General features: G+C 37.3%; 1 protein-coding gene across 2 annotated transcripts in view; it reads right to left on the bottom strand.

Moving 5' to 3' along the window:
- Positions 1 to 8,496: 8,496 nt before the first annotated feature.
- SOX30 (SRY-box transcription factor 30) overlaps positions 8,497 to 26,149 on the bottom strand; it is a 36,207-nt gene continuing 18,554 nt past the window's right edge. Inside the window, exon 5 of one of the 2 annotated variants that reach the window (XM_030328450.1) lies at positions 8,497 to 8,878. In XM_030328450.1, the coding sequence (XP_030184310.1) occupies positions 8,497 to 8,878 (382 nt within the window). The remainder of the gene's footprint in view (positions 8,879 to 26,149) is intronic. The other variant, XM_030328454.1, reaches the window with a different exon arrangement.

The raw sequence follows: 26,149 nt of genomic DNA, 5'->3' as shown, positions 1-26,149 counted from the left end.
CTCTGTTTCTGTGTTGGTATCATCATTTGCTCCTACCAAAGGTAGACCTTACCTACACAGAGGAAACATGGCCATGGGAAGCTCCAAAGTCACTTCTTAGAGAATCATTTTCTATGATGGCAAAGTTGTCCCACCATGTCCACTTAGAAACCTCCTTATGAAGGCTCTGACTGGCCTGCTGAATAGCTCAACCAACCCTGGACCCAACAGTGAATTCAATGCACTGTTGGGATTGTCTGTACCACAGCCACATGGCTGCAAAGGATCCAGAAAAGAATATGTGAGGAGTGGTGGTCCCAAGAGGGAAAATGTACGAGGCACCCAGGGCACTCTGGAAGGTAGTGACAAAATTAGGGATGAGTTGATGATCCCTTTAATCCTGCAGCTTCCTTTCATGTTTTCTTTTATCCTATGGTAGCTCAGACTTCCATATCTGGTGGAAGAAAAGTTCCACCAATCTGTGAGTTCCAGTTGAATTAGATTTTCTCCAGAATTGTTTGTCAGCAAGGGTAACATGGGGAAACACAAAGAATGCTGAGTTTGGATGCAGAGACTCAAGTTCAACTGTCAACTCTTCTGTTCACTTGCTGGGTTGCCTTGGATAAGTCACTTCACTTTTTAAAATCTCCAGATTTTTCACTGGCTAAATAAAGATGATAACACCTATTTACAAGCTTGTCATGAGGATTAAGTGAGATAATCACACTTAAGTGTGATATTAGATACAGTGGCACATAGCAGGTGCTCAAAAAAGTATAGCTTATATCTCTATTAAATAATTCAACAAATACTTACTGAGCATGTACTACATTGCAAGGCAGAGGGCTGGGTATCTGGGATCGTTAATCAAGAACAAAAGACAATGCTTCTATTCTCTTGCAGCTTCTCACAGCTGGGGTTGGAGAATATAAACAAGGAAACAAGATAGTTACAGATGACGAAACTGCTTTGAAAAAAAATGAAATTGTTTCCATGCTGATATTTATTATTGGTATAACAACCATCCTGTGCAGTCTCTCTCCACCGCTTTATGTGTTGAAAGCCATTCTCAAAGACATTTCAGCATTTACATTAAGCTGGAGCTTGGAAAGGCATTGCATGAAGAGGAAAGGAAAACAGAATGTTGATGGTAGGAAAATTCTGATACTATCCTCTAGTATATCCAAATGCCATTTCGTCAACCGTTGCCCAGTGGGATTCAGAATCACCTGGTGGGGGGGGGGGATCCTTTAAAAGATACAGACTCCCAGTTCCCCTCCTCAAATATTCAAATTCTGGAGGTCTAGGGTGTTTTTTTTTTTTAAGTTCCCTGGTAATTCTTATGGGCAATCAGACATGAGAAACACTGCTTCCCAGTCAGTCTATGAAATCCATTAGTCCCTGAGGTTGAGAATACAGAACTGTGTCTGTAATTCTGTGGCCTACCATGTGTTTATTTTTCTAGTTTCTAGGATATTTGCCCCCAGTGGCCCTCAAGGAATTTAGAATTTAGCAGGATATATGAACAAAGATGCTGTGGAAATATAAAGCAGGAACAACTAACATGGTCTTTGAGGGTTAGAGAAAACTTTGCAGAAAGGAAGAATTCTGGATAAGTTAAAATTTGGTTCAGTTGCATATGACAGAAAACACAAAATTATAGTGGATTAAACTAGAAAGAAATTATTTTTCTGTTACATAAAGGTCTTGAGGAAAGTAATCCTGTGCTGGCATGGTGCTGTACACTCATTTCTTGTTTTGCTGTCATCCTCAGCATGAGGCCTGTAGGTTCCAAGGTGATTGCTCAGATTCCAGCCCTCACTTCTGTATTCTAACCAGCAAGAAGGACAACAGAGCAAAGAAGGGCATAACCTCTCCCTTTATGCGTACCTTCTGAAAGTTGCATATGAAACTTCCTTTGACATCTTATAGTCCAGAACTTAAGTACTTGACCATGCCTGGCTTCAAGAAACGAAGTATAGCTAAAAATATAGAGTTCTACTACCAAAAAAGAAAAGCATTGAGAGGCAATGGGCAGATCTCTAAGCTGAGCTATGAAGAACAAGTAGGCCATTAGGCCAGGTAAGTCATGAAGTAGACTCAAGAAACAGGGACTAGTGTGTCCTCTTCAACACAATGGGACACTAGGCCACATTTTTCTTTCCAAGTGCTCTGCTCATCATCCTTCATATTGTGACCCAAAGTCGGACTAGAATGAGCCTGCCTACCTCAACCATTCAGTGCTCTGTTTTTTTTTTTTAATTTTTTTTTTCAACGTTTATTTATTTTTGGGACAGAGAGAGACAGAGCATGAACGGGGGAGGGGCAGAGAGAGAGGGAGACACAGAATCGAAACAGGCTCCAGGCTCTGAGCCATCAGCCCAGAGCCTGACGCGGGGCTCGAACTCACGGACCGCGAGATCGTGACCTGGCTGAAGTCGGACGCTTAACCGACTGCGCCACCCAGGCGCCCCTCAGTGCTCTGTTTTAAAATGACCTCTAAAATGATATCAAAATCCCTCGTGTCACTGAAATAATGGCTACTCGGAGGGACCCCCACTCCTTCTGGTCTGTAAGAGAACTCACTTTGAAATCACATCATTGAAACTGCTAGGACAAATTACTGAAACCAACTTGGAAAAAACTACAATCCTAACTCTTTCATGTGGTTAATTATGGCACATCAGCCTGAAGCAATATTGTGCAAACATGAAAGGTAATCAATTATAAAACCATAGAGCATGAAAAACAGCTCACAATAAAATATTGAGGAAGTACACAATAGTGTATATGCAAAAGTGCACTTGTGTTGTGAATATAATTATGTGGAAAATGTGTATATGGACAAATATTAGAAAGAACATCATAAAATAAAAACAATTATTGGGTAGATGTAAGTTTTGTTTTGTTTTGTTTTGTTTCTTCTGAAAACCATTGTGGTTATATTGTTTTCATAACAGATATAATTTGAAATAAGCCTCACAAAACTACTTGCTGTTAAAGGTAGGTGTGCTTAAAGATTACCTGAGGAACTTAGTAAAAGTGCAGATTTCTGGATTCTAGCCAGAGAGACTGTGATTCCATAGGTCTGGGAAATGACTACATTTTTAACAAGCATCCCATATCACTCTGTGGGAAGTGGTACACTGACCACATTTGAAAACCACTATCATGGCTAGTGTTTCAGAGATACCTAAATAAGTATAGAATTGGCACATTATCTGTGCCAAAGTAGCCCTGGCTTACATTGGGCTAAAGACTATGACCAATATTCCTCTACCTTTGCTGGGGAAAACAGCAAAAAGTTTAAAACAAAGACTCCATATTAACAAAGATTATTACCCACCCTGGATTATAAAATGAGATATCACTGGGGCCCCTGGGTGGCTCAGTTGGTTAAGTGCCTGACTCTTGATTTCGGCTCAGATCATGATCTCACGGTGGGTTCGAGCCCCACATTGGGCCCCATGCTGACAGTGTGGAGCCTGCTTGGGATTCTCTCTCTCTCTCTCTCTCTCTCTCTCTGCCCCTCCCCTGCTCACTCTCTATCTCTCTCTCAAAATAAATAAATACATAAAAACATTAAATAAATAAAAATAAATATCACTAAAAGGTACGGTTTTATTTTTCTTTTAGTCTTCCAAGTAAAGGTGAACTGTCTGATTAAATCACCACAGGTATTAATAATTAGCTATCCTCAGTTCTCTTATAGTTCCTACATGTCCTGTAACTTATCCCCACCCCTGCCCACACACACACACCTTTCTATTAAACCTGCACAAGTTCAGCTATACTCTGCTTTTGTGAGAGAAGCATCATGATTTCAAACTCTAAATTTGGCTAGTACAGTCTTCATAAGCCAACCCTCTAGATGATTCTATATTCATTTTATTTATTAGGATAGCCAGCTTGTCTCGTTTGCCCAGGACTTTTCTGGTTTTAGCATTGAAAGTCCCTTGTTCTGGGACTCCTTACCCCACAGTACTGGGAAAATGTTGGTCACCCTACACCTTTCCATTGTCTATGACTTATGTAATTAGATACAGCTTAAAAGAAAAGACATTCTCCAGGATGGGTGTGTTAGCTTGCACAGTATCTCAGGGAACACAGGCAAATCTTAGCTCTTTGAAGATATTCCTTTGAAAAAGAATACATGTAAGATGCTGTTCATTATTTTTAGAAATAAAACATTTCTCAGGGTGTTTGATTCAGTCAGTTAAGTGTCAGATTCTTGATTTCAGCTCAGACATGATCTCACGGTTTGTAGGATCAAGCCCAGGGTCTGGCTCTGCACTGACAGCATGGAGCCTGCATGGGATCCTCTCTCCCCCTCTCTCTGCCCCTCCTCCACTTTCGCTCTCAAAATTAACATTAAAACAAAACAAAACAAGATTTTCCTAAAATAATTTCAGAGAAGGAGCCAGAGACTAAAGGGTTTAGCAAACAGAAACTACCCCCCCCCACACACACACAATTTTCCTCTTTTCCTACAAGCATTCATCACTGAGTGAAAAGTTTACTGAATTTGTGTATATTACACTCATCAGAAAGGAGACAGGTAGGTTGGGTCAAGTAGTTAGAACGCAGAATGTAGAGATAAAGAGTACATCTGTCTAGAGGATGTGAACGTTTTCATCAAGTAGAGTTAGATAGAATGTAACTACTTATATGTTTGTTTTTAAGAAAACTGATTTCATTATGAAGCCTTTGGAATTTCTCTAAAATCGAATAAGTTTAAATGAGTCAGAAAGCTAAAAAAATGATGTGCCTCAGCAGTCTGTCCCAAAATATAGGCCAGAGATTTTTCAGAATTACCCTGCCCACATCAAAATTATACTACTTTAAAATATTGCAAGTAATTCATAGAATCCCCAGAATTTCATTTCAACATCAGTTCCAAACTACAATTTTCAAAAGTAGCTTATACTTTTGGCTCAGGAATAATCCTACTGACAGCTGGTTTACACTGTGGAAAATATACTTGCATGGGAATTTAGCACATTTGCCCACTTGAATTCCTGGATGTAATATCTATCAACTTTCATTAAAAAACCAGTTTAGGGGCGCCTGGGTGGCGCAGTCGGTTAAGCGTCCGACTTCAGCCAGGTCACGATGTTGCGGTCCGTGAGTTCGAGCCCCGCGTCGGGCTCTGGGCTGATGGCTCAGAGCCTGGAGCCTGCTTCCGATTCTGTGTCTCCCTCTCTCTCTGCCCCTCCCCCGTTCATGCTCTGTCTCTCTCTGTCCCAAAAATAAATAAACGTTGAAAAAAAATTAAAAAAAAAAAAAAACCAGTTTAGTAGAGAAAGGCAACTTACAACTATAAGTTTCAGTTCTTGACTCTTCTAAGACCATCAGATACTTAGTACAAAAAAGTTTATTTAGCCACTGCCTTCTTTCAATAAAGGATTTAAGGTGATCAATGCAGGAAACCACATGTGAAGTCAGCAGTTGAAAACCAAAGCCACCGGCTGTAATTGTATTAGCATTTTCCAAAGTGGATTCTGTGAGATGTTAGCAGACATGTTAAAACAAAAAAAGGGGGTCTCAAACCAGATAAGTTTGGGGAGCACTGAAATAAACTGTGAAACATGATTTTTCACTGCGAGACTTTTAACAACCGTCCCCAAGGCAGAGGAGTAGGATGTGTTTCCCAAACTTAAATATTGTCAGAATATCTAAATGGCTTGGGTTCCAACTAACACATTTGGAAAAGCACTGCTCCTGCCCTTCTAAATTTGATAATTAGGCTACTTGAAAATTGGGATTAAATTTATTTTCATTTTATTTTCAGTGAAAACAGTTTCCTTAATTTGCAATTAGCCAGAGCAGCTTTGTCAAAAGCACAGAAAAGTTTGATGCTTTGAACATGCTGATATTTCAGCACACTTTTAAAGAAGGCTATTCTTATTACAAGTATTACCTCTAATTCATAAGAACAAACAAGGCAATGAGACCTATTAGAAAGTGCTTGTGGCTCCAAGCTTAGAAAATTTCACTCTGATGACTTGAAGAGGCAGATGAATTAGTGCCAATGGGGCAGGGCTTTGTTTAGTCTGTAGATCTCTAGTCAGAGCCAACAGTGATTTAAAGAGCTATAAATGAGCAGATATGGGCATTTGTAGCGAGGCATGCTTATCTGCAGTTGGGTTACTTTTCTCCATAAGAGCTACCCATATTTTCCAGCCCAAATTATCTTGTGGATCTGTATATAATCTAAACTCTTGACATGTGATCCCAGCACTGTTGCCCATCCTCAACAGCCATTAAGTACAAGAAGGAAGGAATTGGTGGTACAGGGCTAGCCTGAAGGTAGACAGGGAAAACACTAAACTATGCTCTGTAACATTCAGCTGCCTTACAAAGGGATTTACCCCAACCAATTTGTCTATAAGAATAAGATCTGTAATCAAAACCCCATTTCATCACTAAGGTATTATTAAAATGAGATGGGATAGAGGCACCTGGGTGGCTCAGTCAGTTTAGTGACTTCAGCTCAGGTCATGATCTCATGGTTCATGAGTTCGAGCCCCACTTTGGGCTCTGTGCTGACAGCTCAGAGACTGGAGCCTGCTTCACATTCCGTGTCTCCCCCCCCCCCACCCCGCCCCGACTCTTGCTGCCCCTCCCCCACTCGGTCTCTCTCTCTCTTTCTCTCTCTCTCTCTCTCTCAAAAATAAATAAACTGGGGCGCCTGGGTGGCTCAGTCAGTTAAGCGTCCAACTTCGGCTCAGGTCATGATCTCGCAGTCCGTGAGTTCGAGCCCCGCGTCGGGCTCTGTGCTGACTGCTCAGAGCCTGGAGCCTGTTTCAGATTCTGTGTCTCCCTTTCTCTCTGACCCTCCCCCATTCATGCTGTGTCTCTCTCTGTCTCAAAAATAAATAAACGTTAAAATAAATAAATAAATAAACAAACAAACAGTAAAAAAAATTAGATGGGATAAAATGGGTCAAGCTGACACACACATTTTCCCTTAGTTATAAACATCAATTGTGAAGACAACCAAATGTCACTTTAGTTCCAATGTGGGGTTACATGTTTGCCCTATCAATAAATTCAAATTTTGCTCTTTAACCACATTGAAATGACATTGCACAGAGTAATAAAAAATATAAAATATGAAAATAAAATTTTATTGGGAAGAGGAAATATTACATACAATTAAGTATAGGGTTGATGAAATATATTACATTAACAACCTTTCCTTAAGGAACAAATACAGACTTAGTAAAGGAAGATGTTGGAAGCTTAGAACAGGTTTCCATATATAATTTCCAAGCAGTTTTAAGTAACAAGATCTCAATTTGCATAAATTATACAGATCACTGAGGGAAAAGTGTATTGGTTTGTGGATATTTCTGATCCTTGGTTCAGGTGCCTTGTAGATCTCTTCTACCATGATCCCAACTCTGGTGGTCCTGATCCTGTTCTAAATAGGTTCTCTTGATCCACAGTGGCCACTTACCATGAGGACACATCACAAGAAGGATTTTTATTGCTCACTGTGAATTAAAAAAATTCCATGTGCTCTTCCATGAACTCCATGGTTTTAGAGACAGCTGTTTGAACCAAACCTGGAAGAGTTTTTCCATTTGGGGTAGTGCTTAAGTCACATGTACACACGTGAAAAGAGTTTGAAAACGGCATCAGAATATGTGCACAACATCTTTATTGATACAGTTTTAAGTCTCGTGTAAGCTAATAGAATCTGTGCAATTCTGGAGACTATTAAATAAAAATAAATATCTAATAAGAATCTGCACGTGGTATGGAAACCATCCGCACCTGAACAGTATTCATTTTGCTTATTTCTATCCCCCAAACAGAAAACATCCAACAAGAACAATTTTATCTATGTTTATTTAATTATAACAAAAGTAGAACAATGCATACCAAATGGAAAAATAAATCCAAAAAAGATGATGAAAATGTTTAGGAACAGAAATGACTAATTTAGCTGAAGGACTTAACCCAGTGCCATGAAAACATATTTGCAACTTATAATTGGTTATTCACATAAATTAAATTTAGCAATTGAGTCCAAATTCACTACTAAAAGTTATCAAAATACTTTCAAAATGTTACATAAAAACTGACAATATCCATAAATGTTACATAAACACCAAACAAAAAATTATATAAGAAAAATAAATAAATGTATGTTGAGATAAAATACAAATCACACTTATCATGCCAGCTATACACTCCCTATCCCTTCAAATATAATTGTGAGGATTCAGTATTTTTCACATTCCAAGATAAAGTAATGATAATATATATTGATTCAAATTTCAGCCACAAATATAAACTACTTTATATCTTAAATATTCCTACGATGAAACATCAGGACTCCAGTTTCACTAATCAAATCTTTATGAAGGCATATATCACGTTTGATTTTGACCCCTCATATCATGGCTGAAAACCCTCAGCAAAGCTTTCTAGGCTTTTTTTCTCACACCAACTGACCCAGAGTATATTTTAAGAAATGTTTATTTTCTGCGCATATTTGTTTTAAAATTATAAATTCCTGAGCACTTTTTCTTCATCCTCCTCATCACTGTCAGTGACATTGACTTGCTGGATGCTAGAGGGAGTTGACGTTGGGGCTGTGAAGACGTTCTCCAAGGCTCCAATGTCCAGCTGAGGCATAGGATTTAAGTATTCTTCCCCACTGTGGCTATGACTGTTATAGTAAGAGGTCCCATCCACGCTCTCACAACTCCGAGAATCTTCGCTGTGTGTACGTTCATCTGGGTAGTCTCTAAAAGGATAGTCTCTATTTAAAGCTGAAAACATAGCCTCGTGTTTTTGGTACCTGTCTTCATAATAACCAAGGCATTCTGGCATTGAACTTGGAAAATTTCCATAGCCAAAGGGAGGCCGACTATAAGGGCACGTGCTGCAGCAGAAAGACAAAAAAGGAATTAGATCATACCTTGCCCACGTGTTTCCTTGCACACAGACTAATTGAGCACATTTAACTGCTCCTCTTTGGGGCCTGGAAAGTTCCCAAGATAACTCCTCAACCACTTCATGTATCCATCTGTTCTTTTACTACTACCAAGTCCCAACAGAAACTAAATGGCAAAGTAAGTTTGTGACTCACTAGAACTATTATCTATTATCAGCCTCAGGCTTCTTACCTTTGACAGCCTTGATAAAGAAAAATTGCTTATCTGGGCTTTTTTCTCATGATGCCTACTACCATGTAAGGTTTTGGAAATGCAGACATGTGTTATATTGTGCTAAAAATTGATACTTGGTAAGCAGTGCAACAATTGTTCTTATTAGTATTTGAAACAAATCTTATGGGGGGGTGATGTATAATTGTGTTGCAATCAAGAACTACTCATCGACTACATTTTTCACAAAACTAGAACAAGTAATCCTAAAATTTGTATGGAACCATGAAAGACCCCGAATAGCTAAAGCAATCTTGGGCGGGGTGGTGGGGGGAAGCTGGAGATATCACCATTCCATATTTCAAGATATTCAAAGCTATAGCAATCAAAACATACAGCACTGGCACAAAAATAGACACATAGATCAACAGAACTGAACAGAACTCAAAAATAGAACTCAAAAATAAATCTATGATTACTTGATCAATTAATTTATGACAAAAGAGGCAAGAATATACAATGGTGAAAATCCTGTCTTCAATATGGTGCTGGGAAAACTGAATAGCTACATGTAAAAAGAATGAAACTGGGCCACCTTTGAATACGATACACAAAAATGAACCCAAAATGGATTAAAGACCTTACTGTGAGACCATAAAAATCCTAGAAAAGAGCACAGGCAGTAATTTCACTGACATTGCTCATAACAGTTTTCTAGATATGTCTCCTAAGACAAAGGAAACAAAAGCAAAAATAAACTACTGGGACTACCTCAGAGTGTTTACATAGCAAAGGAAACTATCAACAAAACAAAAAGGTAACCTTACTGAATGGGAGAAGATAAGATATTTACAAACAGTATACCTGATAAGGGGTTAATATCCAAAACATATAAAGAATTTATATAACTCGACATCAAAAAACAATCTGATTAAAAAATGGGCAGAGGACCTGAATAGACATCTTTCTAATTTTTTTTAAATGTTTTTATTTATTTTTGAAGGAGAGAGAGACAGAGCATGAGCGGGGGAGGAGCAGAGAGAGAGGGAAACACAGAATCAGAAGCAGGCTCCAGGCTCTAAGCTGTCAGCCCAGAGCCCGATGTGGGGTTCAAACCCACAAACTGTGAGATCATGATCTGAGCCAAAGCCGTACGCTCAACCGACTAAGCCACCTAGGCGCCCCTGAATAGACATCTTTCTAAAGAAGATATACAGATGGTCAACAGACATATGAAACGATGCTCAACATCACTCGTCATCAAGCAAATACAAATCAAAACCATGATGGAATATCATCTTACACCTGATAGAAGGGCTAAAGTCAAAAAGACAAAAAATAACAAGTGTTGGTGAGGATTTGGAGAAAAGGGACCTCAATGCTGTTGGTAAATTGGTACCAGTCACTATGGAAAACAATACGGAGGTTCCTCAGAAAGTTAAAAATAGAATTACCATATGATCCAATAATTCCACTATGGGGTATTTACCCAAAGAATATGAAGACATCAATTCAAAAAGATATATACACCCCTATGTTTATTGCAGTTTTATTTACAATAGCTAAGAAATGGAAGCAACCTAAGTGTCCATTAGTAGATGAATGGATAAAACAGATGTGTTATATATACACACAATGGAGTATTATGCAGCCATAAAAAAGTATGAGATGCTGGGACATTTGGGTGGCTCAGTCAGTTAAACATCCAACACTTGATTTCGGCTCAGGTCATGATCTCATGGTTCGTGGGATTGAGCCCCACATCCAGCTCTGTGCTTGGGATTCTCTCTCTCTCTCTCTTTGCCCCTTCCCCCTTCTTTCTCTCAAAATAAATAAACTTAAAAAAAAAAGTGAGATCTTGTCATTTGCAACAATATAAATGGACCTAGAGGGTATCATGCTAAGTGAAATAAGTCAGATTGAGAAGGACAAATACCATATGATTTCACTTATAAGTGGAATAAAAAAAACAAACAATGAACAAAAAGCAGAATCATACCGTAAGCATAATAAGCAGAATACAACAGTATTACAGTATTACAGCAGTAAGCAGAATACAGAGAACAAACTGATGGTTGCCAGAGGAGAGAGGGGTGGGATGTTGGGCAAAATGAGTGAAGGGGAGTGGGAGATACAGGCTTCCAGTTAACAAGTGAATAAGTCACAGGAACAAAAGGCACAGTATAAGGAATACAGTTAATAATATTGTAAGAGAATGTACAGGGGACAGATGGTAGCTACACTTGTGATGAACATAGCACAATGTATACACTTATCAAATCACTATGCTGTACATCTGAAATGAATATAACATTGTGTGTCAACTATACAAAAAAAAAAGCTCCTGGGCAGCGTGGGGAGGGGTGGGACTGCACCACTGGAACAGAGGATGACAACTTAACTTTAATTGACAATAATTAAATTGAAAACACTCACTATCAGATTTAGAATGGATATTAAACTGTGGTTTTAAAGATCATTTCCAAATAAAATTTTTGCAACAGAACAATTGAAAAGATTATTTTTACTGTTTTACAAACTGCCTTTTTAAGGCAAATCTAAAAATTCTGCCATTCAAACCCAATTTTTTTAGGTATTGTAAAGGCATAGAACAGGAATCATAGGAAGGGATATACAAAAGTCCAAGCAAGAGTTCCCTGGGCTCATGGACTCCATCTAGTGACAGATAACATAAACGTAAAAACCATACTCATGAGCAAAACCCATGACAAGTTGGGGGTTTCATTTCATGCTCCCACTTTTTTTTAAAAAAAGGTCAACTTTGTTTCCTTCTATTAAAAAATAGAAGTATAATCAACATACTAGACATCATCTCAAACTCTGAAAATATGGGGTATCTTCAGCGGATTGATATCTCACCCCCAAATCTCCAAGTGCTACAAACCTTGCCCATGTTAACTATCACAAGTATGAGGCTAAGTTTCCAAAATGTTTCAGATTTCCTTTCCTATTGCCACATCTTCATTCAAGCATTTTTAATATAATACATACGTCCTGAACGTGTTATACTTCTAGCTAGTATGATTTTGCTCCTGTAGCTCTTTCACCTGAGCGTCTCCCCATTCACTGAATTACACAGACACTTCCTCTTTCACAAAACCTTCACATCAGGTGGAAACAATCACCCACTATTTTTTTTCAGAACTCAACGTAGGCAAGATATTATGCAAGGCTTGGTGGATAATTTAATTTAAGAATGATCTAGGGGCACCTGGGTAGCTCAGTTAAGCATCTGACCCTTGATTCTGGCTCAAGTCATGAACTCACGGTTCATCTCTCTCCCTCTCACTCTGCCCCTCCCCTGCTCACATACATGTGCTCACTCTTTCTCTTGCTCTCTCTCTTTCTCTCAAATAAATAAACATTAAAAATAAATACAAAATAAAAATGATCTAGAATCTAGGTATATAGTAGACATGTGCTCAAGTCTGTAAGGCAAACTGCAAACACCAGATGGCTATACCAGTGTGGTAAAAACACATCAGACCCACAAAATAGATCAGTTAAGACAGGAGTAATCCTAGAAGTTTGCATGGATGAAAATGAATAACTTTGGAAGCACTGAGGTATAGTGGGAAAAGCATCAATTAGAATTTTCAGAATGATAATATTAGTCAACATTTAATAAGCAATTACTACGTTTTCTAGGCATCTGCTAAGGTTTATGTGTTATCTCAATTACTCATTAGAATAACTATATGAGACAGATACTCTATCTCCACTTAACAGATGAGGAAAAAGATAACCTGGAAGAGACTGAGTAAAGTGCTCAAAGTCAGTAATTAGTAAGTAGTGAAACAGAATCAGGCAAGCTAACTCTAGAACTTGTTCTCCTAACTACCATGCCACAGTACATGGGTACTAGTTCTAGCTGTGCCACTTATAAACCTGGTAACCTTAAAGAAACCTACATTTTTCTGAGCATTGGGTTCCTTATATAAAAGAGATAATATTGCCTGTTCTGACAACTTAAAAGGTCTGTCATGAGGAACTTGCCAGAGGATGTCTATATGAGTACTTTGGAAACTAGAAACACTTATAATGTGTTACTACTTAGTCTTAAAAAAAGTTATTTGTAGCAATGTATTCATAAATATACACACATATGTTTTGCTTTTATTTTCAAAAAGAAAGAATGCAAAGGTAGAGCAAAATCTAATTGAAGTAGTGGTATGTAGGGGCGTCTGAGTGCCTCAGTCGGTTAAGCACCTGACTTCGGCTCTGGTCATGATCTTACTGTTCATGGGTTCGAGCCCCATCAGGCTCTGTGCTGACAGCTTGGAGCCTGGAGCCTGCTTCAGATTCTGTCTCCCTGTCTCTATGCCCCTCCCCCACTTGCACTCTCTCTCTTTCTCAAAAATAAACAAACATTAAAAAATAAAAGAAATGGTGGCATGTAGGAGGCAAGATGGAAGGGGGGAAGAGACAGGCAGAGAAGCCAGGCTTCTCAGAATGTACTTTGTATTATGATTTTGGCTTTGAAACCATGTAACAACTTTGCATAATTTTAAAACAATTTACTATTTTAAAAAGTAATGCCCTAAAAATTAAAAGCAAATGAAAACAAATGAACCCAAGTTCATATCAAGTTGCAGTTTCCTTGACTACACAGAGAAAAATTATTTCAAGATAATTTAAATCTGATGTCTTTATTGTGTCTTCCTGGTAAGATACACCCTAAAGAGAAAAGAATGACAAATACTAAACTACATTTGGTAATTTTATTGTTTGTGATACTGCTGCTTTGAAACTCTTGCTATAATTGTTTTGAGGGTATTCTCTCTCTCTCCCCCCACCCCCCACAAACATATTAGGAAAAGAAAACATATTTCGTAGGACAAAGCAAATATATTATTATCACTAGAAAACAAGATTTCTCCTAGGGAGAAAAGATGTTAGCACATAAAATCAAAGAACTTCATTTGAAACTACAATATTTAATTTATTTTATAAATATCAGTATATACTCATGAATTATTTCTCATACAAAAAATACATATTATTCTCATACGTATTCTCATATTTTACACTGAAAAGCCCTAGACACTTTGTTAATTCAGAAGTGATAAGCATCCTTATTGCCCAAATTGTGATTTCAGTAAAAGAAACTTGGATTTCTGGATAAAATGGCTGATTCCAGGTCTGGGAAGTACAAAACGTACAAGAAAAACCTAGGGCATACTTTGCCATAGAACAAAAAAGCTATCAAAGATTAAGGACACAGAACCCAACTTATAGCCAATTGGACAAATAAAAGAATAATTTGAGCATCAGAAGATATAATAATGATTGCAATGTATCAAAAAATACCAAATATATAAAAATATACTTGTTCATGATGGTATTCCTAAAACAAAACAAGACTCAGTAATATCAGGCGAGGGTGTGGGGAGTGGGGGGGGGGTGGGAATCAAGAATTTATCCTGCTCTTCCTGTATTTCAGAGTAACCAAGTAGTTGATGGCAAGTTTTTCTTCAAAAAAGCATTCTAGTTAATGAAGAAATGCTGATAGAGAAAATCACCATTTTACAATCCCATTGGTCTAGGCAACAATCACCATAGCTACTAAAATCATTACAATGGTAATTCTCAACCTTAGCTGACCGTTACAATCACCTGGAAAAACTTTTTTATTTAATGTTTAATATTTATGAGAGAGAGAGATGGGGTGGGGGGGTGGAGGGAGGGGCAGAGAGAGGGGAGGACAGAGGATTTGAAGCAGTGACAGCAGAGAGCCCGATGTGGGGCTCTCTGAACCCTGTGAGATCATGACCTGAACTGAAGTCAGATACTTAACCAACTGAGCCATCCAGGCACCCCAACCTAGAGAAACTTTTAAAGAATACTGCTGCTCAGGTCCTACCCTGACAAAGATTCTAATTTGTTTGGTCTAAACTCTTCAAGTGATGCTACTGTACAGCCAAGAATTGAGAAGTACTATTAAAGTGATAATACCTGAACCCACAGATCATTCTTAACATCACTATTAGAGAAAAACAGACTTTGTGTACCTCTTGATGTGATACAATACAAAGTACACAGCACCCAGGGGGTATCATTGTCAAAGAGAGAGAGAGAGAGAGAGAGAGAGAGAGAGAGAGAGAGAGAGAAATAGGGAAAAGAAAAATAAAGGGGGAAAAAAGTAAAAGAAAAAAATTTGAACCTGAATTTAATCAAGTTGCAAGATCTATCATTTTACAGAAAAAAAAATAGGTGAAAGGGAAACATATAAACAATATCCAAGGATGTAATAAGCAAAATGTAAGATGAGTATAATTTCTTGTTTCTTCAATAAATACATGGAATTAAAAAAATAAAAGAGGTTAGAGCATGATTTTAGCAAAGAAGAGGCTTAAGAAACATAATCACGTCCAATGTGCACGTCTTGCTTGGATCCTGTTTTATGCAAACTAATTGTGAATGGAGGAAAATTCAACAGGTCAGTTGTTGGATAATAATAAGGAAATATTAATGCTTCAGGTATAAAAATGGTTCAACATTTTTTTCAAGTCCTTAGCTAATAAATATACATACTGATGTATATGCAGATGAAATTACATAACATCTGTGATTTACTTTAACATACTTAAAGCACTTCCCACTAAAAAGTAGAAGAAATAAATAAACTAACAAGAGCTAAACTGTTGATAATTGTTGAGTGATGGGTACATGGAGATTCATTATGCTATTCTGCTTTACATATAAAAATTTCTGTAACTAGACGGTAACTAAGACAAAAATATAATGCTATTCATTGCTTCTTTCACTCATTCATATGCATGTAAGATTCCCCCATGTGTTTTCAGGGCTTCATTTCTTTTTAACACTGAATAATATTCCACTGTTTATGTATATCACAGTTTATCTAGTCACCTACTGAAGGACATCTTGATTGTTTCTGTTTTGGCAATTATGAATAAAATGGCTATAAACATCTGTGTGCAGGTTTTTGTGTGAACACAAGTTTTCAATATTTTTGGTAAATACCAAGGAGTATGATTGCTGGATCATATGGTAAGAGTTTTTGTAGTTTTATAAGGAATTTCCAAACTGTCTTCCAAAATAATTATACCATTATGCATTTCCACTAGCAATGAATTAAAATGTCCTTTGCTCTACATCCTCCGCAGTATTTGGTGTTGTCTGTATTTTGGATTTGGTAAGTTCAGATAGGTTTATAGTGGTTTCTCATTTAAATTTGTAAGTCCCTATTATTCAGTAATCAAAAAGAATGAAATCTTGCCATTTGCAACAACATGGATGGAACTAGAGTGTATTATGCTAAGTGAGATAAGCCAATCAGAGAAAGACAAATATCATATGATTTCACTCATATGTGAAATTTAAGAAACAAATCAGATGAACATAGGGGAAGGGAGGAAAAATAAGAAAAACAGAGAGGGAAACAAACCATAAGAGACTCTTAAATACAGAGAATAAACTGAGGGTTGCTGGTGGGGTGCTGGGTGGGAGATGGGCTAAATGGGCAAGAGTCATTAAGGAGAAGACTTGTTGGGATGAGCACTGGGTGTTATATGTAAGTGATGAACCACTAAATTCTATTCCTGAAATCAATTTTACAATATATGTTGACTAATTTGGATTTAAATAAAAATTTAAAAAGAAAGAAAAAAGGAGGAAGAACCAAAACTTTCAAATAAAACATAATGGAGCTGGGAAGAGCCAAGATGGCAGAACAGCATGGAAGTTTTTTTTTCTTGCACCTCACATCCATGAAATACAGCCAGATCAACACTAAACCATCCTGCACACCTAGAAAATTGATTTGAGGATTAACACAATAATCTTCACAACCTGAACCACAGAACTCATCAGAAAGAGAAAAAAATATTTTTATTTTCAATTTTTATTAAAAATATTTTTCTTTAATTTTTTCCTACTATATTTTTTACTATTTTGTAAATTTTTCAAATTCTATTTTACTTCCATCATTTCATTTTATTATTTTCCATTGTATTCACTTTTTCAAATTTTCAAATGTTTTTCTTTTTTTTTTCTTCTTTTTTTCCCCCCTTTTTCTCTTTTTTCTCTAATCTATGAAGCTCCTTTCAACAACCAGAACAAAATATACCTAGGATCTAGCATAATTTCTTTGATTTTGTGTGTGTGTGTGTTGTTTTTAATATTTTAATTTTAATTTTTTTTACCTTATTAATTCCTTTTCTTCCTTCAAAATTATGAAATGAAGGAATTCACCCCAAAAGAAAAAAGACATGACAGCCAGGGACCTAATCAACACAGATACGAGCAAGATGTCTGAACCAGAATTTAGAATCACGATAATAAAAATACTAGCTGGGGGGGCGCCTGGGTGGCTCAGTCGGTTAAGTGTCCGACTTCGGCTCAGGTCACGATCTTGCGGTCCGTGAGTTCGAGCCCCGTGTCGGGCTCTGTGCTGACCGCTCAGAGCCTGGAGCCTGTTTCAGATTCTGCGTCTCCCTCTCTCTCTGACCCTCCCCCGTTCATGCTCTGTCTCTCTCTGTCTCAAAAATAAATAAACATTAAAAAAAATTAAAAAAAAATACTAGCTGGGGTTAGAAAATAGATTAGAATCCCTTCCTGCAGTGATAAAAGAAGTAAAAGCCAGTCAGGATGAAATAAAAAATGCTATAACTGAGCTGCAATCTCGAATGGCGGCCATGGCAGCAAGGATGGATGAGGCAGAGCAGTGAATCAGTGATATAGAGGACAAACTTATGGAGAATAATGAAGCAGACAAAAAGAGGAAGACTAAGGCAAAAGAGAATGATTTAAGAATTAGAGAAATCAGTGCCTTATTAAAAAGGAACAACATGAGAATCATAGGGGTCCCAGAAGATGAAGACAGAGAAAAAGAGGTAGAAGGGTTATGTGAGCAAATCATACCGGAAAATTTTCCTAACCTGGGGAAAGACACAGACATCAAAATCCAGGAAGCACAGAGGACTCCCATTAGATTCAACAAAAACTGACCATCAGCAAGGCATATCATAGTCAAATTCACAAAATACTCAGGCAAAGAAAGAATCATGAAACCAGTAAGGGAAAAACAGTCCTTAACTTACAAGAGAAGACAGATCAGGCTTGCAACAGACCTATCCACAGAAACTTGGCAGGTCAGAAGGGAGTGGCAGGATACATTCAATGTGCTGAATTGGAAAAATATGCAGCCAGTAATTCTTTATCCAGCAAGGCTGTCATTCAAAATAGAAAAAGAGATTAAAAGTTTCCCAGACAAAATGAAAATTAAAGGAGTTGGTGACCACTAAACCAGACCTGCAAGAAACTTCAAGGGGGACTCTGGGGAGAGAAAAGACGGAGGAAAAAAAAAAAGACTAAAAGCAACAAAGACTAGAAAGGGCCAGAGAACACCACCAGAAACTCCAACCCTACAAGCAACATAATGGCAATAAATTCATATCTTTCAGGGGCGCCTGGGTGGCTCAGTCGGTTGAGCATCCGACTTTGGCTCAGGTCATGATCTTGTGGTCTGTGAGTTCGAGCCCGGTGTCAGGCTCTGTGCTGACAGTTCAGAGCCTGGAGCCTGCTTCGGATTCTATGCCTCCCTCTCTCTCTGCCCCTCCCTCACTCATGCTCTGTCTCTCTGTCTGTCAAAAATAAATAATTTTAAAAAAATTAAACAAAAAATTCATATCTTTCAGTACTCACTCTAAACGTCAATGGACTAAATGCTCCAATCAAAAGACATAGGGTAACAGAATAGATAAGAAACAAAATTCATCTATATGCTGTTTACAAGAGGCCCACTTTAGACCTAAAGACACCTTCAGACTGAAAGTAAAGGGATGGAGAACCATCTATCATGCTAATGGTCAACAAAACAAAGCTGGAGTAGCCTACTTATATCAGACAATCTAGACTTCAAAATAAAGACTGTAATAAGAGATGAAGAAGGGCATTATATCATAATTAAGGGGTATATCTACCAAGAAGACCTAACAATTGTAAACATTTATGCTCCAAATGTGAAAGCACCCAAATATATAAATCAATTAACCACAAACATAAAGAAACTCACTGATAATAATACCATAATAGTAGGGGACTTCAACACCCCACTTACAACAATGGACAGATCATCTAAACAGAAAATCAAGAAGGAAACAATGGCTTTGAATGAGACACTGGACCAGATGGATTTAACAGATATATTCAAACATTTCACCCTAAAGCAGCAGAATATACATTCTTCTCCAGTGCACATGGAACGTTCTCCAGAATAGATCACATACTGGGACACAAATCAGCCCTCAACAAGTACAAAAAGATCGAGATCATACCGTGCATATTTTCAGACCACAACGCTGTGAAACTCGAAATCAACCACAAGAAAAAATTTGGAAAGATAACAAATACTTGCAGACTAAAGAACATCCTACTTAAGAATGAATGGGTTAACCAAGCAGTTAAAGAGGAAATTAAAAAGTATATGGAAGCCAATGAAAATGATAACACCATAGCCCAAAACCTCTGGGACACAGCCAAGGCAGTCATAAGAGGGAAGTATATAGCAAACCAATCTTTTCCATAAGAGGAAGAAAGGTCTCAGATACACAACCTAACCTTACACCTTAAACAGTTGGAAAAAGAACAGCAAACAAAACCAAAACCAGCAGAAGACAGGAAATAATAAAGATGAGAGCAGAAATCAATGCTATCATAAACAAAACAGAACAAAACAAAACAAAACAAAACAAACAAACAAACAAAAAAACAGAACAGATCAACGAAACCAGAAGCTGGTTCTTTGAAAGAATTAACAAAATTGATAAACCACTAACCAGTTGGATCAAAAAGAAAAAGGAAAGGACCCAAATAAATAAAATAAGAATGAAAGAGGAGAGATCACAACCAATACAGGAGAAACAAGAACAATATTAAGAGAATATTATGAGCAATTATATGCCAATAAAATAGGCAATCTGGAAGAAATGAACAAATTCCTACAAACATATAAACTACCAAAACTGAACATGAAGAAATAGAAAATTTGAACAGACTTGTAACCAGCAAAGAAGTCGAATTAGTAATCAATAATCTCCCAAAAAACAAGAGTGCAGAGCTAGATGGCTTTCCAGGGGAATTCTACCAAACATTTAAGGAAGAGTTAACACCTATTCTCGTGAAGCTGTTCCAAAAAATAGAAATGGAAGGAAAACTTCCAAACTCCTTCTATGAAGCCAGCATAGAAGACCAAAACCAAAGACCCCACTAAAAAGGAGAACTATAGACCAATTTCCCTGATGAATATGGATGCAAAAATCCTCAAGTTATTAGCCAACTGGATCCAACAATACATTAAAAAAATTATTCACCACGACCAAGTGGGATTTATACCTAGGATGCAGGGCTGGTTAAATATCCGCAAAATAATCAATGTGATTTGTCACATCATAAGAGAAAGGACAAGAACCACATGATCCTCTCAATAGATGCAGAGAAAGCATTTGACAAAATACAGCATCCTTTCTTGATAAAAACCCTCCAGAAAGTAGGGACAGAGGACCATACCTTGAGATCATAAAAGCCATGTATGAAAGACCCAACGCTAATACCATCCGCAATGGGGAAAAAACTGAGAGCTTTCCCCCTAAGGTCAGGAACAAGACAGGGATGTACACTCTCACCACTGTTGTTCAACATAGTATTGGAAGTCTTAGCCTCCACAATCAGACAACACAAAGAAATAAAAGGAATCCAAACTGGCCAGGAGGAGGTCAAACTTTCACTCTTCACAGATAACATGATACTATAGATGGAAAACCCAAAAGATTCCACCAAAAAACTGCTAGAACTGATCCATGAATTCAGCAAAGTTGCAGGATATAAAATCAATGCACAGAAATTGGTTGCATTCCTATACACCAATAATGAAGCAACAGAAAGAGAAATCAAGGAATAGATCCCATTTACAATTGTAACAAAAACCATAAAATACCTAGGAATAAATTTAACCAAAGAGGTGAAAAATCTATACACTGGACACTATAGAAAGCTTATGAAAGAAATTGAAGAAGACACAAAGAAATGGAAAAATATTCCATGCTTCTGGATAGGAAGAACAAATATTGTTAAAATGTCAATACTACCCAAAGCAATATACATACTCAATGCAATCCCTAACAAAATAACACTAGCATTCTTCACAGAGCTAGAACAAACAATCTTAAAATTTGTATGGAACCAGAAAAGACCCCGAATAGCCAAAGCAATCTTGAAAAAGAAAACCAGGGGCGCCTGGGTGGCGCAGTCGGTTAAGCATCCGACTTCAGCCAGGTCACGATCTCGCGGTCCGTGAGTTCGAGCCCCGCGTCAGGCTCCGGGCTGATGGCTCGGAGCCTGGAGCCTGTTTCCGATTCTGTGTCTCCCTCTCTCTCTGCCCCTCCCCCGTTCATGCTCTGTCTCTCTCTGTCCCAAAAATAAATAAACATTGAAAAAAAAAAAAAAAAGAAAAAGAAAACCAAAGCAGGAGGCATCACAATACCGGACTTCAAGCTGTACTACAAAGCTGTAATCATCAAGACACCATGGTACTGGCACAGAAACAGACGCTCAGATCAATGGAACAATAGAGAACCCAGAAATGGACCCACAAATGTATGGCCAACTAATCTTTGACAAAGCAGGAAAGAATATCCAATGGAATAAAGATAGTCTCTCCAGCAAGTGGTACTGGGAAAACTGGACAGCAACATGCAGAAAAATGAACCTGGACCACTTTCTTACACCATACATAAAAATAAACCCAAAATGGATGAAAGACCTAAATATAAGAAAGGAAGGATCAAAAGCCTTGAGGAGAAAGCAGGCAAAAACAACTTATTACTCAACACATCTCTAGAGGCAAGGGAAACAAAAGCAAAAATGAACTATTAGGACCTCATCAAAATAAAAAGCTTCTGCACAGTGAAGGAAACAATCAGCAAAACTAAAAGGCAACTGACAGAATGGGAGAAGATATTTCCAAATAACATATCAGATAAAGGGTTAGTATCCAAAATCTATAAAGAATTTATCAAACTCAACACCCAAAACACAAATAATCCAGTGAAGAAACGGGCAAAAAACATGAATAGACACTTCTCCAAAGAAGACATCCAGATGGCCAACCGACACATGAAAAAAAATGCTCAACATCATTCATCATCAGGGAAATACAAATCAAAACCACAATGAGATACCACCTCATACCTATCATAACGGCTAACATTAACAACTCAGGCAACAACAGATGTTGGCGAGGATGCGGAGAAAGAGGATCTCTTTTGCACTGCTGGTGGGAATGCAAACTGGTACAGCCACTCTGGAAAACAGTATGGAGGTTCCTCAAAAAATTAAAAATAGAACTACCCTATGACCCAGCAATTGCACTACTAGGTATTTATCCAAGGGATACAGGTATGCTGTTTCAAAGGGACACAGTGTTGGGCGCCTGGGTGGCGCAGTCGGTTAAGCGTCCGACTTCAGCCAGGTCACGATCTCGCGGTCCGTGAGTTCGAGCCCCGCGTCAGGCTCTGGGCTGATGGCTCAGAGCCTGGAGCCTGTTTCTGATTCTGTGTCTCCCTCTCTCTCTGCCCCTCCCCCGTTCATGCTCTGTCTCTCTCTGTCCCAAAAATAAATAAACGTTGAAAAAAAATTAAAAAAAAAAAAAAAAAAAAAAAACAAAGGGACACAGTGTTTATAGCAGCACTATCAATAATAGCCAAAGTATGGAAAGAGCCCAAATGTCCATCGATGGATGAATGGATAAGGAAGATGTAGTATATATACATATATACATATATATACACACACACACACACATATGTGTGTGTATATATGTACATATATATATGTATATATATGTACATATATATATATGTATATACAGTGGAGTATTACTCAGCAATCTAGAAGAATGAAATCTTGCCATTTGCAACTATGTGGATGGAACTAGAGGGTATCATGCTAAGCGAAATTAGTGAATCGGAGAAAGACAAATATCATATGACTTCACTCATATGAGGTCTTTAAGATACAAAATAGATGAACATAAGGGAAGGGAAGCAAAAATAATATAAAAACAGGGAGGGAGACAAAACATAAGAGACTCTTAAATATGGAAAACAAACAGAGGGTTACTGGAGGGGTTGTGGGGGGGGGGGATGGGCTAAAGGGGTAAGGGGCATTAAGGAATCTACTCCTGAAATCATTGTTGCACTGTATGCTAACTTGGATATAAATTTTTTAAAAATTAATTAAATTAAAAAAATCATAATGGGGCTGATCTTAAAAAATGAATAAATAGATAAAAATAAATTTCTAATTCCCTAAAGATACATAATGTGAAGCATCTTTTCATGTGCTTAACTGCCATCTGTATATGTTCTTTGGTGAGGCGTCTGTTCACAGGTCTTTTGTCCATTTTTAATCAGGTTATTTACTTGTTGAGTTTTAAGAATTCAATATTTTGTATATTTTGTACACCAATCCTGTATCAGATACATCATTCGCAAATATTTTCTCCCACACAGTGACATGTCTTTTCATTTTCTTGATACCACACTGTTTGATACAGTAGCTTTGTAGTAAGTTTGAAGTCACTCCTCTAACTTTGTTCTCCTTTCTCAAGATTGTTTTAAAACTATTCTGGGTCACTTACAATTCCATATAAATTTTAGGATCAGCTTTTCCATTTCTTCAAAAAAAGGCCATTGGGATTTTGACAGGGATTGTATTGATTCTATAAATCACTTTGGGAAGTACTGTCATCTTAACAATATTAAGTCTTCCAATGCATGTACATAAATACCTTTGCATTTATTTAGGTATTTAATTTCATTCAATAATGATTTGTAGTTTTCAGTTGATAGTCTTGCACATCCGTGGTTAGATTTATTCCTAGGTATTTCACTTTTTGATGCTATTGTAAGTGGAACTGTTTTCTTAATTTCCTTTTTGGATTGCTCATTAGTGTACAGAAAATTCAGGTGATTTTTGTATATTGATATTCTATCCTGCAACTTTGCTGAATTATTCACTGGCTCCAACAAATTTTTGTGGATTCTTTGGGATATTCTAAATACAGGATTTTCCATTTATAGGATGATGTGTAAAAAGAAGTAATTTTATTTCTTTTATTTTGGATGTCTTCCCCCCACACACACACACTTAATTTCTCTGGCTAGAACTTCTAGTACAATGTTGAACAGTAATTGTGAAAGCAGATATCCCTTTCTGGTTCCAAATCTTAGGAGGAAAGCTGTTGGTCCTTCATCAGTGATGATAATATTAACTGTAGGTTTTGAACAAAAATGCCCTTTATCACACTGAGGAAGTTCTATTCCTAGTTTTCCCATTAAGTTTTGAAATCAGGAATTGTTGGATTTTATCAAATGCTTTTTCTACATTATTTGAGATGATAGGGTGATTTTGTTCCTTTATTGTATTTGTGAGGTGTATTACACTGATTGATTTTCAGATGTTGAACCGTACTTACATTCCTGGGGTAAATCCCACTTGGTCTTGCTTGATATGTAATCCTTTTCATATCCTGCTGGATTCTGTTTGCTAGTATTTTACTGAACATATTTTACATCTATATGCTTAAGATATATTGGTCTGTAATTTTCCTTCTCATGACATCTTTGTCTGGCTTTGGTAGCAGAGTGATACTGGCCCTAGAAGTGTTCCCTCACATTTTTTTAGAAGAGTTTGAGGATTGGTGTTAATTCCTCTTTAAACATTTGGTAGAATTCACCAATGAAATTATCTAGCCTAGGGCTTTTCTTTGCTGGGAAGTTTTTGATTACTGATTCAATCTCTTAATATAGGTCTGTTCAGATTTGCTATTTCTTCTTGAGTCAGTTTTGATAATTCATGTATTTGTCCATTTTATCTAGGTTATCTGACAGGTAGAAACACAATTATTCAGTGTATTCTCGTATAGTCATTTTTATTTCTGCAAAGTTGGTAGCAATGTACTGAATTTCACATCTGATTTTAGTAATTTATGTCTTATCTCTTTTTTTATTAGTCAGTCTAGCTAAAGTTTCAGCAATTTTATTGATCTTTTCAAAAAGCTAACTTTTATTGATTTTGCTTTTCTCTACTTCATTAAGGTCTCTTTTGTTTTTCTATTCTTTATTTACCTCTAATCTTTATTACTTATTTCCTTTTGTGAGCTTAGGTTTTGTTTGCTCTTCTTTTTCTGGATCCTTAAGGTTTAAAGTTACGCTGTTTGCTTGAAAGCTTACTTTTTTTTTTTAATATTTTTTTTCAACGTTTATTTTTATTTTTGGGACAGAGAGAGACAGAGCATGAACGGGGGAGGGGCAGAGAGAGAGGGAGACACAGAATCGGAAACAGGCTCCAGGCTCTGAGCCATCAGCCCAGAGCCTGACGCGGGGCTCGAACTCACGGACCGCGAGATTGTGACCTGGCTGAAGTCGGACGCTTAACCGACTGCGCCACCCAGGCGCCCTGAAAGCTTACTTTTTAAATGTAGGTCATTGAAGCTACAATTTCTGTCAGTACTGCTTTCACGAAGTTTTGAGATGCTGTGTTTTCATTTTCACTCATCTCAAATATTTTATAATTTCCCTTGTGATGTCTTATTTGACCCATTGGTTGTTTAAGAGTTAAATTTCCATATATTTTTAAATTTTCTGGTTTTCTTTCTGTTATTACCAGTTTCATTTTATCATGGTTGGAGAAGAAACTTTGTAAAATTTTAAAACTTTAAAAAAATTTTGAGACTTGTTTTGTGACCCAACATATGATTTATCCTACATATCATACCATGTGCAATTGTGAAGCATCTATATTCTGTTGTTGGGTGAAGCATTATATATGCCTATTATGTCTAGTTGGTTTACAGTATTATACAGTCTTCTATCTCCTTGTAATCTTCATTCATTTTGGAGGAATTGCCTTTTTTAAAGTTTATATTTATTTATTTATTTATTTTTTGAGAGAGAGAGAGAGAGAGAGAGCGAGCGCGCTAGTTGGGGAGGGGCAGAGAGAGG

The sequence above is a fragment of the Lynx canadensis genome, chromosome A1 (assembly GCF_007474595.2).
Source record: "Lynx canadensis isolate LIC74 chromosome A1, mLynCan4.pri.v2, whole genome shotgun sequence".
Classification (NCBI taxonomy): domain Eukaryota; kingdom Metazoa; phylum Chordata; class Mammalia; order Carnivora; family Felidae; genus Lynx; species Lynx canadensis.
This window is presented reverse-complemented; position numbering and strand designations above follow the sequence as displayed.